The sequence below is a fragment of the Podarcis liolepis genome (genome assembly GCF_965112155.1).
Source record: "Podarcis liolepis genome assembly, chromosome: 3".
In the NCBI taxonomy this organism is placed as follows: Eukaryota; Metazoa; Chordata; class Lepidosauria; order Squamata; family Lacertidae; genus Podarcis; species Podarcis liolepis.
In genome coordinates this window covers 93755281-93772304 of record NC_139557.1, presented here as the reverse complement: position 1 = coordinate 93772304, position 17024 = coordinate 93755281, and the positions used below count along the sequence as shown (strand labels likewise).

General features: G+C 40.0%; 1 protein-coding gene across 2 annotated transcripts in view; it reads left to right on the top strand.

Annotated features, from left to right (window-relative positions):
* The window catches only part of DISP1 (dispatched RND transporter family member 1), a 90919-nt gene that overhangs the window by 56013 nt on the left and 17882 nt on the right, over nt 1-17024 (top strand). For both annotated transcript variants that reach the window (XM_083496017.1, XM_083496018.1), the window contains exon 3: nt 14696-14725. In XM_083496017.1, the coding sequence (XP_083352143.1) occupies nt 14696-14725 (30 nt within the window). The remainder of the gene's footprint in view (nt 1-14695; nt 14726-17024) is intronic.

Sequence of the window (17024 nt, the reverse complement as noted above, 5' to 3'; positions counted from 1 at the left end):
CTTTCGACTTCCAAAACGTTTGCAAACCAAGGCGCGGCTTCTGATTGGCCCCAGAAACAATTCCGACAGCCAAAATAGACGTTTGGCTTCCAAAAAACGTTCGCAAACTGGAACACTTACTTCCAGGTTTGCGACGTGTGGGAGTCAATTTGTTCAGGAGACAAGCCATTCAGGAACCTAGGTACCTGAAACCTAGGTTCCTGGAAAGCTCTCATCTTTGCCACACATTTACCAGGGGGAACATTATTTGGTAGAAAAACAGTGGTAGGATGCAGTTCTATACCAACTTGGGTAACTCAGTGGAACTTGCTTCTGAGTAGACACACAGTATTTCATTGTTAATCATATATATGTAATATCTTATAGTGTGGCTGAAGACAAATCAAGTTGAACATCTGACCAGGACAGTAGGCAAGCTGTGTCTCTGCATATATGTATCTTTCAGATTACTGCAAGGTGGAGGTTTTTCTCTTGACTAGCTTACAGTTAGTTGTCTCATATGATCTCTTGGCGTTGGTTAAAATACACGGAATATGAAATTGTAATGAGAATTGTTGTTCTTCAGCAACATCTTTCATGTCAAACTCTTTTCGAATCCCAACAGTTGAGCTAAACTAAATGCAGTTAGATCAGTGTTTACAAGGATTGCGATATGTGGATTTTAATTTGGGCTTTTTTGATTCTTTGTACTCTTCAGTATGATGATCCTAAAGATGTTTAAAAATAAAAAACCTAACACCTGGTATTGGTAGGAATTGGCATTTTCATAACCAAAATGAACAGCACATTGATCCCCACATGAACTAGGTATAGGTTGTTTTTGGAGTGAGCTCTGTAAGAAAATATACACAAAATACGTAATGTCAAAATTTTATCTCCATTGTGAACGTTACTGGAAAGTTCTTTGAGCAGAATACTTGATTCCTCTTTAGACGGTGCACCAGGACTGAGCAGCAGGCTCTGATCCATCAGCCCAGTTCTTTTAGTGGTGCAGCCCAAACCAACATTACATCGTGGCATCTGGCTGTGCCACCTGCTTAGGTATTTCATAATTCGGTGCTGGCATAGCCTTTTCAAACTTTCTCTGGCACTTTGGCAAGCTCTCCTATATCTCAATTTCTGTTCTTCTTCTCTATACCCAGCCTGATTGGCTTTCTTTTAGTATGAAGACGGAATCAAATCTACTTTTCTGGTAGCTGCCCTCCCCCGGTGTAAGTTATAGTTAAATTAAGCATCCTTGGTTTGGAAGTTGAACATTGTGTGTTGTTCTATAAATATCCTTATCTTCTTCTCTTATTTTTAAACATCAAATTTATTAAATGGTGCTATTTTTCAAAAATGGACATGAAATTGACTTTTCCCTATTGCATTAGATCTATCCCACACACAAAAATGATATTCTTACATAGAAATAATGTAAGGGTTTTTTGTTTATTTCAGTTTTTAAATGTGCACATTGCCCTGCACAGAGCATACGGACCTCGGTTTTGTCCAAAAGCTGGGAAGGCAATTAAAAAAAAAGTGTGTAAAACAGCCCTAGTTGGAAGTCGTTCAGCACTGCAGTGTGCATGTTCTGACAGTGTAATATTAAATGCAGGTGTCCTTCCATTTTTGTATGACACATTAATTAAATTTAGTGTATAATGAAAGCAGCTTTCATTACTGTATATCTCCACATTGTTAACTTTAATTGGGAATTGGAAAGGTAGGGGGGAACCAATATTATTACAGAGGAAAGATCTCTCTACAAATTTAACGAAAAATTGAGACTTGGCAAGTAACCAGTTTGGCACAGCAGGTCATAGCAGGTTTTTCAAGCCTTCTAGAGCTTAGCATTTGTCAGTGACCTAACATTAAAAGAATGAAGTGTTGATTCTTCGTGTTCTAAATTAGTTTTTAAAAAGTGAAGAATTGCTTTTGCTGTTTTTCAGCTGAATTGAATTTGGCATAGTATTTACCTTTGAATTACAGAAACTCTAATGAATTTGAAATAACTGTGTACACTCAGATTGGTTTCAACATTTCAAATAAATGTAGTTGGTTTTGTTTCTAAAAGTAAAGCTGACACTATAGAGCTTGATATCAATAACTTACTAACTTTTTTGCTTTCTTATATTATGGAGTAGTAGACAGCAGGGACATTGTGTCTCTGTTTGCTGCCCTGGGTGGGCACGCACGCCAGGGGATGAGGTGTGCTGGGGGTGGGGCGGGCTCACCCACTGGAGCCCAGGTGCCGGTGCCCCTCTCCAATGATGCTGTGGATCAGGGGTCAGCAACACTTTTCAGCCGCGGGCCGGTCCACCGTCCCTCAGACCATGTGGTGGACCGGACTATTTTTTTTAAAAAAATATGAACAAATTCCTACACCCCACAAATAACCCAGAAATGCATTTTAAATAATAGGATACATTCTACTCATGTAAAAACACCAGGCAGGCCCCACAAATAACCCAGAGGTGCATTTTAAATAAAAGGACACATTCTACTCATGTAAAAACACACTGATTCCGGGATCGTTTGTGGGCCGGATTGAGAAGGCGATTGGGCTGCATCTGGCCCCCGGGCCTTAGGTTGCCTACCCCATCCTCTCCACATGTGCCCCAAAACCACTCCAGAGAATCCTGCAACCCTCTGCAGCAGATTTTGAGGGTGCACAAGGAGTTTCAGCAGAGAGATGAGAGGGAAGTTCCATTGTACAGGTGTAATGGCAACACTGGATATAATCCTATGTTTCCCCTTGTCCGCACAAAATTGGAAAAGGTTTTCCAGTATCTGATGCCTTCAGAATTTTGTACTCCAGAAACTTCTGATCTATGGGTTCTCTGGAATGTCAGTGCATCAGCGACACTTGCTAGGCCTGCCTAGCTCTTTGCTCAAATAAATTAGTCACAGTCAACATTAATTTAGAAAGTTTGTTCAGGCTTTATTAATATCTTTCCACAGATCCCATTTTGCTTATTTAGTGTGCATATGAAAGCAATATGCTGTAGTTTCATTAAAGCGTTCCCCATTGCCTTAGGTTCTATGCAAATATACCACACTGTATTGAAAACCATTTCAAAGTTAATGTCTGGCAAGTTAATGTCTACATACAGTCTGTAGAGGCTAAATTTTCTTAGTTTAATAAGATAGCACATTACATAGTCAACCTAAGGCCTTGTTGTAATTACTCTCTTTTTAGAACCAGAGTTCTTTTCGGTTTCCAAAAGGGTTTTGTAAATTCTTGCTTTGGCCTCTGCTCCACAATCCCGGAGTAGCTACGTCTTTTGACCTTTAGAATCTGGCATTTGCAAATGGTAGCAACAAAGTGTTTGAAAACTCATTTCCCATGCCCTTCATCCCTCAGCTTCTAAGAAACAGAAGAATATTCAGTACTTAACCTAGTGATCTGTAGTCCTTTGAACTGTAGCGTGCAAATGAGATAATTAATATAACAAGAATATACCTCCGTCCCACTGTTAATTATGAAAAGTATTATTTCAGACCATTTTAAAGCTTGTAGCAAGTTATGAACAAGCTATGCTTGATAGTGCTCAAAATGTACGCTGAATGAACTATGAGCATCTTAATTCACAGACAAAAAGGCTGAGTTATTTTGGGAAGATAGATGAATAGCTTTCAAAACACTTAAGCAGCAAGGCCCTAATTCTTTAAAAGAATCAGGATAATTAGGGGGAGTCCAGACTCAACAAGGGTGTCTGCTTTTCAACATTCTTGAATGTGTGCAAGTGCTGGACTTTTTATTTTTCTGAAGTTTATTTATGGAACGTGAATGTCAAATATTTGCATAGTTTCAGATATATATTGGGAATTAGAAAGGTTACTCATGACTTCATGACATTTTGGTTGGTTCTAACAGAGACATTACTGTAGATCTTGAATTTCTCTCTTTCTAATGGATTATCTACAAGTCTTCCAAGACTTTCTCTGATCGCCCTCCTTTACTTAAAGGCTCTTAGTATGACCGCATATAATTTTAGAAGTTTACATGTTAATTTTTCAACTAATCATAAATCAATTGCATTTTACCAAATGAACTTCTAACACAGTGGCGCTATGAAATTTGTTCCTATGATGCTTGAAATAATCATGGTCCATTATAAATGTGAGTAGAACATGCCAGGACCCAGCCACTGATGTTGGCTTGTTCTAGTTTTAAAAAATACAAGGGTCTGCCTTCAGGACAAAATAGACATGGTGGCAGCAGGCCGGATTTTTAATCTCCACTCATCTGTGAAGCTCATGGGGCAATTTTGCGCCATTTGCAGTCTCCCAGACTAACCGACCTCAAAGGGTTACTCAAGGATAAAATGAAGCGGGGGCTTCTTGGATGAAAGGTGGGATATACATGTAATAAATAAAATGTATATGTATGTAGGAGATTTGAACTTGGTGGGGGGCAGTTGAGCTGAAAGCTGAACACTCCACTCCTCTCTCGTACTACATTTCACTCCACAATTCGCCAACTATTGTTCCTCTTCTGGGACTCCAGAAGCAACCCATACTAGGAGAAAAATGGCTGGGGAGAAGTGATGTTGGGAGACAAAGGAACATTGGTGGGGAAAGGTTCAGGAACCTTTTCCATCCCTCCCAACTGCACATTAAATCACAGACCCTACTTTATAGGGATTTGACATGATCCAAATGTTCCACTGTAGGGAAATAACTAGGTTTCCTTGCTGGAGGTCAATAATAACACAGTAGTAAATAAAAAACATTCACCTTTGCACGTGCAGGGTGGCAACTCCAGTGCAGAAGTCGCTACAAAGGATTGCAACTCAATAGGTAACAGCAACGCAATAGGTAACAGCAACGTAAAACCACCAAACCCACCCCCTTCATTACTGTCAGTTCAGCACAGTCTCAAAGCATCATTTCAGCAACACTGACTAATTAAAGCATTATTTCAGCCATGCTGACTTAATTAGATATGCTGTTAGTCCCCTTTGTTACTACCCTGTTTTACACCATCAGCTATGCATAAGTGCTCAGTCTTCCATTCTCTTTGAAGCTTCTGTAGCATGATTTGTTGCGTTCTCCCATCTCCTGATGGCTCCAATATGCCTTCTTATCTGTAACGCAACTCATTCACTCCCTTTCTATCATGTCCAACATGGCCTTATTTTCTTTCCACCCTCTCATGCCCCAGCTGAACCGTACAAACAAGTTGCCTTGTCCCAGGCTCCCACTAGGTGCTGGGGCAAAACTACCTTGGCTCCCACGTTGAGAGCTGTGGCACTTTCCCCTGGCACCTCGCAAGCTGGGGCCAATGCAGCTTTCCCCCCAACATCGTGGTATATCGCTAGACTGCAATGTTTGGCTGGTGATATACCACAATGCTGAAAAGCTGATATCGCCCAGCCCTATTGACTTGGGGGTTTCTCTAGCATGTCCCTGGAGTAGTTAAAAAATCCTTTGGGGGCATTTTCTTAGTTCTTTTCTGTGGATGAAAAGAAACAACTGTGCTAAAAGCATACCTTGTGCATATGTGCAGCCTTATCTGACATTCTGAATCACGGAATAATTTCTCAGGGAAGCAACGTTTTGTTTTGTTATGTTATACATTTGAGCACTGCAGCCTTCCAGCAGCTTGACCTCACTCCCAAAGGGACACTCCTCCATTGTTGCCAACAGCATTTGAGGACTATAAGGTGGACAGATCTGTATATTGTACCAAGCAAGTACGAACTTTACAGCAGCATCACAGCTCGAAATGTTACAGTGTTTGCTCCTCAAACATGCAGTTGGCTTAGTCATGCTGGCCACATGACCCGGAAGCTGTACGCCGGCTCCCTCGGCCAGTAAAGCAAGATGAGTGCCACAACCCCAGAGTCATCCGCGACTGGATCTAATGGTCAGGGGTCCCTTTACCTTTACCTTGAGTTTGCTATACATAGAAATCATAATGGAGGTGGGGAGGCAGGCTAGCACCGTTTTCCCTGACATCTTTGTGCAAGAACTTGTCACATCTATCCATCACGTAAGCCCCCACCTCTATTTTCAAGTTATTGAGTCTAGACACAGATTTATCATCTGAGAAGCAGGCCCAAATTTTGGTTGCAAGTAATGTGAAGAAGTATTCTTAGTATCTACCCCCAAAACATGGTACTACTTTCCCACAAGAGTATATTAGCTATTTGACATGATAATGCCAATCTACTCTAGTTCTCTTTGTCCCAAGCCTTTTGGAATGGCACAGAAATGTAAATAAACACTACTGTGTTTTGTATCTGGTAGTTAAATTCTCTAAATCTTTTAACTTTTGTTTTAAAAGATTAAAAACAATTCTGTACACGAATCTCCCATTTCACTGCTCAGTACTGTAAGCACTTTAATGCTGCAAATTCTATTAAATTTTATCCCACTTCTGTTCAGTTACTCTCTGTATTTTTATTTTATTTTATTTTGGTTCTTTCCCCACACATAAAATCAAATGCTGAACTAACTGGCATTTTCTTTGGACGTAGCCTCAAATCTTTCTTTCACTTTTCTCTTAATGAAGACACCAGATTAAAGGAAATAGAGTGGGGTTTTTTTTCCCTAAGCAAAGAAAGTAAGTGTCTAAACTAGCTAAAGAAATTTAATAACTAGGTGTGTCAGGAGTGAGTCAACCCCCATTACTGGATATATAAGCAAGAGACTTGTTTTATACCGCTTGTGGCTAAGCATTGCACATGCTTGGTGAAAACTACTAGTAGAATCTAGATCTCCTTAATGTTGATGCTGGGCTCCCAGTTCCTATGAAAACTGAGAGAGAAATAGCAGTAGAAAAAGAGGGAGGAATGTATAATAATTATATGAGCAAATACAGCACAACCCAAATTTTCCAAATGACCTAGGTGACATCTAAGTCATTCAGGAATACTACTTTACGATGGTTTTGTTGACTTAGGCCCAAAGAGTAAAGCGTCCAAAATTAGGATTGCAAACTCTTTTGAAGATGTGTGTGTTTGTAGGAAAGTTGCTTTGTACAAGGTACAGATTTAGCTAACACCCTTCAGGCTGTTTCTAAATTCCATCTCTTAAATAGCAATGTTCCAAAGCTGAACTACTTGATTCATTTTTAAAATCCAAGACAAGGCAAAGCAGCAAACTATAAAATGGCTGATGTCAGGGGTTGCAAGCCTGGTGCCATAGACAGCTGCAAAGGCTTTTACTGGTGCCCCTGGGCAGATGCCGCAGACTCTTAAGCTTTAATTTTTCTTTTTGAATTTTTTTCTAGCCCTTGGAAAAAGAAAGTTGTGGGGCAAAAAGTGCAGGTATCATTTAACCGATTTCTGTGAAATGAGAGTGAGTAGTGTGGCCACCTTGTATATTTTTCCTGGTACTTAGGAATGTGGCCTGTTGCTATTAGATAGCAATAATAACAGTGAGTGAGTGTGATTGTATATCTCCACAATTGGGACCAGTAGGGCATAGCTAACTTCCTATGGTTTCACATAAGGCTGCCAGGGGTGGCTGCCTCTCTAATTTTGTGTTGTACCACACACATAACACACACACTCTCACACACACACACACACACACACCAACAGCTGTTATGTGACTGGTGCCCCAAGCACTCTCTCAAAATGATCCAAAAAGGTTGGCAACCCCTGCCTTGGATCCAGGTGACCATGCAAATCACCACATCCAACACAACCCTTTCCATTCCCTAAGCTCCTACAGAGGGGCCCCTTCTCTATGTTCCAACTATGGAACCTCGACTGGTGGGGATGGAAGAAAGACCTTCTTTGTGGCTGCATCTAAAATATGTGAACTCTTTGCTCCATAAGGCTTGGTTGGTCTCCTCTGGGGTGGTTTACTCTATGGTCAAAATCTTTCTGTTTAAGCAGGCTTTTTTTTTAAATTCGGTACCTTTTTATATTGTGTTTTTAATTGTTAGGTGCATGAGCACTAGAAAAATATGGGATGAAAATATGTGGATAAATACATCAAACCACCCCCCACCCTTGTTGATCCATAATGCATGAGTAGCCTTAGATGCTATGACAAACATTTGTAATATTTGGCATGTTTTCACAAATATCTTGAGGATTTCTGTGTAAGTGCATGTGTTATCTTTTGGAAGGTCTCTGCATCATAAGAAAAACTTTTAAGGGATACTAGGAAACACGCAGCTTGCGTTGAGTTTTCAAAACTGTAGTTTGGATGCAGTAAAGAGAGAATTAGTATTTTTAATGAGCAACTATAATCATGCATATAATTATCAATATTCACCCTTTATGTCTCTCCTCTTGTTCAGTTTTGGAGGAGTCTGTTGTCTAGTGTGATTTTTGCTGAATCCTTTCAGTTTCCTCTCAAAGATATAAGTGACCTTGACCTTGTGATGCTGCTTGAAATAGGAGGTGTAATGAAAGTATACAAATAAAGTGTGTTATGGAAGCAACTATGTGCCAAAAATGCTGCTGAAAGCCTCTTGGTCATCATTTAGGCCAACTATTATTCAATTTCATTTCGGTTATGGAAGGGATGTGGAGAAGGCAGCACAAAAGAATTTCATCTTATGAAGTATTTAGTAGTAAAATGCCTGCTCCAAATTAGATGTTGGCCTGTTCTCAAATTGTGACTCACAGTGATATTAAACTTTTATTGTCTTTGAATATTTCAGAACCTTTTATTTAGCTAACCCAGCAAACTGTATCTTTTCATGAGAGGCCTGAAAGTGGGGTTGGGGGGGAATATTATATGCAGAAATGTGTGCACCAAAAAGTGTTGTTGCCATGTCTGTTAGGGTAAAGCAGATTTGGGCAGGGTTGATTTGGAGGAGAGAAGAGCCAAGAGGGCCCTTTCTTTCTACTCTGGCTGCTTCCCTCCTGCAGACTTCCAGATGTGCGCATTAATCTCACAAATGTGCACCTGTAATTGCTAGAGGGGAAAGCAGTTGAGGAGGTGGAAAAGTTGCAAGTAAAAAGATGAACACCTTCCTCTTCTGCCAAGCATTTGACGTATAAGTCCTGTGCTGGGATAGATGTGAGGGATATTGGCAGTTCTCTCTTCTAATTATTTTTACCTGGCCTTACATTATTTTAAATAGTTGCTACCTATCTTGAAATACCATATATATATATTATAAATAAAAATAAAATCATCTTTTTTTTGGAATCACTTGTAGCCGAGTAAGATTGTCTTCTATAAACACATTAACAATGAGCCCGTAAGTGACTGTGGAGGCCAATTATGGACATTCAGGGCATTAGGCATCCACGTCAAAGTAATGCACTTTGCATCTTTGTGTAGGAAAAGGTAATGTTTGAAGTGGTCCTGCTGGTTCCAAAACTGAAGACAGAGAATGTCAGAAAAAAATAATTGCAATGGGCGATGCTCAAGGAAAAATAAAGATGCACAATCCTTTGAAATGCAGTATCTCATTTTTGCCTTCTTTTTTAATGAAAGGTAGTGACAGCTGGAAAAACGACGATCTGTAAATCATTTCTAGTAAATTCCATTTGTTCCAAAATCCAAAGCTTAAGCACCATTTTGGATCCCAGCAAGACCTCATCCATTTATAGTCAGTTCCTTTGATTTTCATGCCAGAGACGAATAGCCCTAGTGTTCAAAGGCTGCCAGGACTTTGTAACAGTCTATTTGGATGATAAAGTAATGCATAGATCTCAAACATTTAGCTTCAGTGCTAGGGAGGGGGTGCGGAAAGGGGATCTGGTTTAACCATCAGTCTGTTAAGAGAGTAAAGAATGCAGACCCATTACCCAAATATGATGCAGGGAAGGGAACATTAGTAAAATCTTAGGTAAGGCTAGAGGCAATGCAAACTGTTCTAAGATACAAATCCCGGCATATGGGGACAGCATTTTCCCTAGCACAACCAATGTACCAGTTTCTAGATTAGGCTACTGTAGTCACGTTTCACTATATATTTGACTTTTCTGGTGGTTTTCTATTAGCATAAAAAGGAAAAGGTACCCCTGCCCGTATGGGCCGGTCGGGTCCGACTCTAGGGTTGCGTGCTCATCTCGCTCAAGAGGCCGGGAGCCAGCGCTGTCCGGAGACACTTCCGGGTCACGTGGCCAGCGTGACGAAGCTGCAGCACCAGCGCAGCACACGGAAACGCCGTTTACCTTCCCGCTATAAAGCGGTACCTATTTATCTACTTGCACTTAAAGGTGCTTTTGAACTGCAGGAACTGGGACCGAACGATGGAAGCTCACCCTGCCGCGGGGATTCGAACCGCCGACCATTCGATCAGCAAGTCCTAGGCACTGAGGTTTTACCCACAGCGCCACCCGCGTCCCTCTATTACCATAGTGGCAGGCAAATTGTAAGAAATAACATGAAAAGCAGGGACTTTGCAATGATATCGAAAGACAGAGTGGCAGGATCAAATTGACAATGAAAGGCACTTGGTGGTGGCGTGACAACTTTGATACACATTTGTCTTGAGTTTTTCAATTGTTTTTATTGGTTGAAAATGAGAGTGCTGTTCAGTATGCATAAACCTTTTCCTTGTAACTTTCCTGCAGTTGACTATCTATATTGCCCACTTGGTGCGAGTCAGGCTCCCTGTGCTCCAAAAGTTACAGTCGTAATGAGAGTTACTTTTCTTTAATTACAGCAAGATTTCCCTCTTCCATGCTGTGGCACTGTGGTCTAAACCACTGAGCCTCTTGGGCTTGCCGATCAGAAGGTTGGCAGTTTGAATCTGTACAATGGGGTGAGCTCCTGTTGCTGTGTCCCAACTCCTACCTACCTAGCAGTTCAAAAGTACACCAGTGCAAGTAGATAAATAGGTACCGCTGTGGCAGGAAGGTAAACAGCATTTCCGTGTGCTCTGGTTTCCGTCACAGTGTTCCATTGCGCCGGAAGCGGTTTAGTCATGCTGGCCACATGACCCGGAAAGCTGTCTGTGGACAAACACTGGCTCCCTCGGTCTGAAAGCGAGATGAGCACTGCAACCCCATAGTCTCCTTTGACTGGACTTAACCATCCAGGGGATTTGTCTTGATATGCTGCCTCTTAGCTAGATACTCATTTTGAACAAATTAATCATATTGATGAACACTGGTGCAATGTGAGTCACAGTGTTGTGCTTAGAGAAATGTAAAATAGCTTGCAACTATTGCAGAATGCCACTGTTAACGATAGAATATAATAGCGTTGGCACTCCCCAAACCACCACTTTCCAACACGAATTAGGTGCAAATCCCTTTCCCCATCTAAATATAAAGCTTCAATTATAACAATTTAATTTGGATTTCCATTACTTTCACTGACTTCAACATACTGGAGCAAAAGACAAAGTTAGAAATCATTTGAAGCCAACATGACTGACAGGAAAGCTTCTGTTAATATGCACCCCAATCACCCATTATTAAGCAAGCTACAGCATCCTGTACCAATTTTGTGCTCTATGTATATTTGAACCCAAACAGTAGAACCTTGAAGGAATACAGGCCTATTTATGAGTGACAAGACACAACGTGAGAAGAAAAGTCATGTCTATCTTTAGGCAGAGCTGGGGGCGAAATACAATTGGATGCTTTTTCTCAGAACTGCTAGCCAAGCATATGAAGCTTTAACTGTGGCACTGTATACATTTAGAGAGAACATTTGTTCCTCAATTGTCAGAATGCCAGCATCCTTCAATCATCATCTGTATTGAACTGTAAGCATTTAAAGTTCATGGATCAGCTTAATATGCACTCATGACTTAAATTATATATACAGTAGTGGAGCCATATAAAATAACACTTGAACCTCTGAATGTGAACTCTCAAAAGTTGGAAGGTAAGGGTTTGTAGGGAAGAAAGCATCATTAAACATTATCATGTTTATACTACCCCAGGTAAGTGTTTATAGTTGCTTTCATGTGCCCTATATTTACTATATGTGGCTTAGGGCCCTCGTATTTACGGGACCACCTCTCCTGGTATGCCCCGCAGAGGACCTTAAGGTCCATGAATAACCATAGTTTAGAGGTCCCGGGCCCTAAAGAAGTCAGACTATCCTCCACCAGGGCCAGGGCCTTTTCAGTGATGGCTCCGACCTAGTGGAATGCTCTGTCCCAGGAGACCAGGGCCCTTCAGGATTTAACCTCCTTTCGCCGGGCCTGTAAGACAGAGTTAATCCACCTGGCCTTTAATTTGAATTCAGCCTGATCTTTTATTTCCCCTTCTCTTTCCTCCCCCTCCCCTTTTATGAAGATTACCTGCTCTAGAGCCCCATAGCTAATTCTCCCCTGGCCTCCTTGCTGGCCCAAGTAGGACTAATTCAGCCAGCTAGCCCTGGTGACTATCTAATGTTTATTGGATGGATTTCCCGCAAATTGATTTTTGAACTTTGCAAATAATACAATTTCCCTTTCTGCTTCATCTTGAAAATGATGGCAGTAGTTTTGCCAAAGCAGTCTTCTCTCTCATCATTCTGAATGTTGAGTTGGTTTACTAACTTAACCTTGAACTCTCTCCATAGTATACGATTTAGAGAGCTAGTTTATTAAGCAGAGCCCAGAGACCCGAATTCTGTTCTTGAGCAAAACAAATTAATTTCTTCAGAGACCATAAGCTATCAGTGAGTATCTGTGCCAGTATTTATTTCTTATGTCATACTTGGAGGAGACCCTCTGAAACGAATGGACTTAAGTCCGCTGATTTCAATGGGCCTATGCTGAGTATGACTTTATTTGAGATAGCGTTTAAAAATAATTCACACAACATCTTTCTGGGAAACAAGGACATGAATCCAAATAATTGCAGCGCAGCATTTTGTTTTCAAAAAGCAGGAACCACCCTTACCTTTCCCCAGCAATACTTCAAAGCAAGCCACTCTTAAATAATATAAAAAGTAAGGAGTTTGAAAAGCTTTTGGTGACATGGCATGCTGAAAGTGTTTAAACACACACACACACACACACACACACACACACACACACACACAGGATCTGTGCAGGCCGATGGATATGCCCAAAATTGTTCTGGAGAGATCCCAGCTTGCATCTATGTTCCCTTTTCTACCAACTCAGTGGCTTTAAGCATATTTGAGCTGCACAAAAGCGATGATTAAGTCCTTCAAGTCTGAAATGTTAAAGGTCACACCTGCTATCAAACTGTTTTGTTTCCAAAAGTATGCATTAAAAAAGCTGTGCACCAGAATGAAGCCCTGCACTGTAACCAATACGTTGCAGCTGTTTTATGACAACTTTATTATGTTGGTTAGGAACATTATCCATCTTTGACTTCAACAGTATTTTCTGTTATGCTTAAACTTAGAAAGGCATAGCAAAATAGAATTTTCCCGCTGCGCTAATGGATGATATGCACAGTTTTAAAAGGTCTTTTTAATGCTCCAGTTTGGTTTGTCAAGAACACCTTCCCCAACTGCATTGTGGAGAAGGGCAAACACTCCTGACTCCCCATGAGAGAATTGTGGATTCATGTAATTTATCCACGCATTATCCAAATGTTATCAAAAAGTGCATTCCAAGCAGGGCTTGGTACAACATAGCAGTATAATGAATTCTATAGAATGCCTAATTAAAGCAGTGATAAACCATGACTAGGTCCCCACATGCTTTGCCCTAGATCCAAGTGTAGGCATTTTCTGTTACATATTGGAGAAATGTGTATATTAAGGACTGAAGATGGAGTGCATAAGACTGAGGTTCATGTGTTTAAGAACACACTATTGTTGGTTGCATTGTCAAAAGTGGGCCACTATGTCAAGTGTGATGGTCTTTGAATTCATAGTTGCTTTTCATGGTTTCATAAATAGCATTATCATATAGCAGTTTTGAAAACTGTCTTCTTTCAAAACTAGAAACATAATGCCTTCCTTCAATTGAACTTTTCTTGAAAAAAACTATCCACCAACTCAGTAGCTTAGGAGCAAACAGAGGCACCTTTTAGAGTTGGCCTTCAATGTGAAGTAACATTTCTTTTTTTTACCTGAAGCCATGGCTTAAGTTATTTCTGAACATCTGTTTGTTATGTTTGTCATGTCCATATATCTGGCATTTTTCAGAGGATTTTCAGCTTTCCCAGGAGGGCCTTTTTTAGTCATCTGATTAGAGTTTGGAAACCAAAGCTTGAATTGCTTTTTCTAAATCAGAGCATGACCTCTTGTTTGTTTATTTGTTTGTTTGTTTGTAGGGAGCAAACAGCTCAGAACTCTTGGCCACGTTCTCTTCCTAAAATAATATTGGCATATTTGTACTTACGGATCCAAGTAAAGATAATGTGTATTGCATTTTGGTGTGTACATGAAATATTTTCATATTTAATGCATAGCAGTTTAAAAGCAAACTGCTTTTAAACAATCTAAGAAATAGAGGTTTTTAATTTCCTATTTGTTTCTGTCCTGTTAGCCAAGAAAATCAGTGTTGTATAGAGTGTCTTAGGTATGAGCTTGACTTTGGAAATCGACTTGGGAAACGTTTCCAGAATACATTCTGTAGAAAGGAAAGGAAGTGCTGTGGATCATCGTGCCCCCCCCCCCCAATTTTCTATTTAACTTGTAAAATTTGCCTTGGTTTTGCAAGCTCTTAATGACAAAGTACATCTGATATATCTGCATCAAAATACTAGCACAGTATAGATCCTTGAAAAGCAAACTTACTGTACTAGTTTAATCCCTTCACTGCCTCTTGCTGATCTCTATAAACATGATGAGGAGAGGGAAATTATTGGGCATTGGTATATATTTGTTATCTATCTAAGATTGTTTTTCTTTTGATTTTCAGGCCAGCCAGAACATTAACATGGCCAAAAAGGTAAGATGTGAATTATTTCCATGCTTTATATTCTCTTCTGTGGTTTTTATTCATGGAAACATCTTTTGTTCAATCCACCTCAGGACTCAAGTAATGAGGAAGCCAAATAAGTATAAATACTGTGATCTGGTGTGGCAAGAATCCTGGGGGCTGAGGGGCACTCCAGAGGATACCTTCATAGTCTTGACCACATCACCATCTGATGTGACTAATTTATATATAAATTTGGTGTGCAGGGTGACGAATGATCATAAGAATACAAAATTAATCGAAAACAAGCCACAAACAAGAGACAGAGGCGGGAAAGTAACACCTTCATTGTATTAAAGCTGAAGACTAAATTTCTATCAAACAATCTCTCAACCCACAATGCTCATCTAAACAAAGTTTGGTGCGATCATTCTGTGATATTATGGCAGTGGACAAAGCTATATTGTAACTTTTAGGAATAAATGTGGTTTTTTTATTTTAAAAAATCTAAACAAAGTTTGCATCAAACAGTGTAGGTAGGGATGGACCGCCGACAAGAGTGACTAGAGCGTTTTATTGTTGTTACCTTTCCCGCTGTTAATTTTCTCTGCCTTGGTTATATAATACACAAATCTGCTCATCTCACACACATGCTAGAGAAAGGTTGACGTCACCACCTTTTATCAGTTTTTGTTTAAATGTTTTGTTTTGTTTTTTGTTTTTTGTAGCAAACATTATCAGAAGCAGCCTGAAGAATAGATTCAGCTCATTTGTAAGGGGGGGGGGGTTGTCCATGTTTCTAATCCTTCCTAGTTTCTCTCCTTTTTTCTGGTGAAATTGATTGTGCATCTTTGTAGTCATTCACTAATGAAGACCGTTCAAAACGTTCGCTTTTTGTTCCCAGTTTGTTAATAAGAAAAACAAAAACAAGAAGCCATAAGAGTTGCTAGCAGACACAAAACAACACATGTTTATGTCCTTAGGCAGCAAACTTTTGCTGAGAGTAGCAGTTGGCATCTCTTCCCCTTTTGCTGAATTCACATTTCCTTAGCTGAGGAAGATAACTGCCTGCAAAGACAGTTAAAGCATTCTGCCTTACAGCTTATGTTAAAGAGAAATCTGTTAAGTGAAAAGAGAAACTTGCCGGAGTAGGCATTCCAAAACATTGCCCAAGATGCCCAAAACAGTCATACCGATGTCCAACAATACACTGTTGGAATATTTTTTGTGTTAAATAAAATAAAGGTTCGTCTGAGTTTCCTACTTTTGTGAGCAGTGCAACACAGCAGCTAATTCTTCTAAGATTGCCCCCTTGCAAGTTGGAATGTTCCAGTTCACAAAAGAGCAGTTGAAATCTCACATCAACTCAATATTGTCAGAACATATTGTTGGAATTAACTCCCAGCATGGACCCACACCAGTCCCAATAAATGCAAGATTCCTTAGACAGAACCAACAACTGATCGGTATTCTAATAATCTTTATGGAAGAACTCGCTGCAACGTCTCTGGGTAACTGCCCTAAAATCCTTATAGTTGGAAAATCCTTTCTGATATCCACCTTAAATTTGCTTTGCTGCAGTTTGAATCCATGTTTTTCATCCTTTTTTTTTTTTTTTTGTACATCTGGTAAGCATGTGACCTCTTTGTCATGGCAATGGTCTACTTATTTGGCCCTCTTCAGTCTTCTTTCCTTTAAGTAAATATGGCCAGTCTTTTACCTTTTAATTGTGTCTTGCATACCAGATAAATCTTCTTCAGTTTGTTGGTGCTAGCCTTAAAACTGGATATAAGTCTTCAAGCACAGAGTAATACAGTACTGTTTCCTTTTATGTCCGAGCCACCGTGTTTGAGTTAACTGGGCCCAAAATTACATTTCCATGTTTTGCAATATAATTACATTAAATCCCTGAAACCTTTTACAGAGGAGCTGGAGCCTAGCCCTTCTCATGTTCTAACATTGTATGGGGTTTACTTTTGGTATTGAATTTGGAAATATTCTGACCAGACCAAAAACATGAACTTGAGGAAGAAGTTTTAAAAATCTCACAATACCCTGGAGCAGATTTAGGGGACACAGGGGAGACTGCAGGTAGAATGAGAGGAAGCAGTAGTCCTGTTGCATTCGTGCAACATTGGTTATCAGCTTGATTTATTTTGGAAGTGCCACTCCTAAATTGCCACAAACATTGTGGTAATTGTTTTTCTTTTTTTAATTACCTTCATGAAGTAAAAACAGATGTAAAGTAAAATGTATCTTCTCCTTGGCTCTACACACACACACACACACACACACACACACACACACACACAAACCTTCCCTTTTTAAA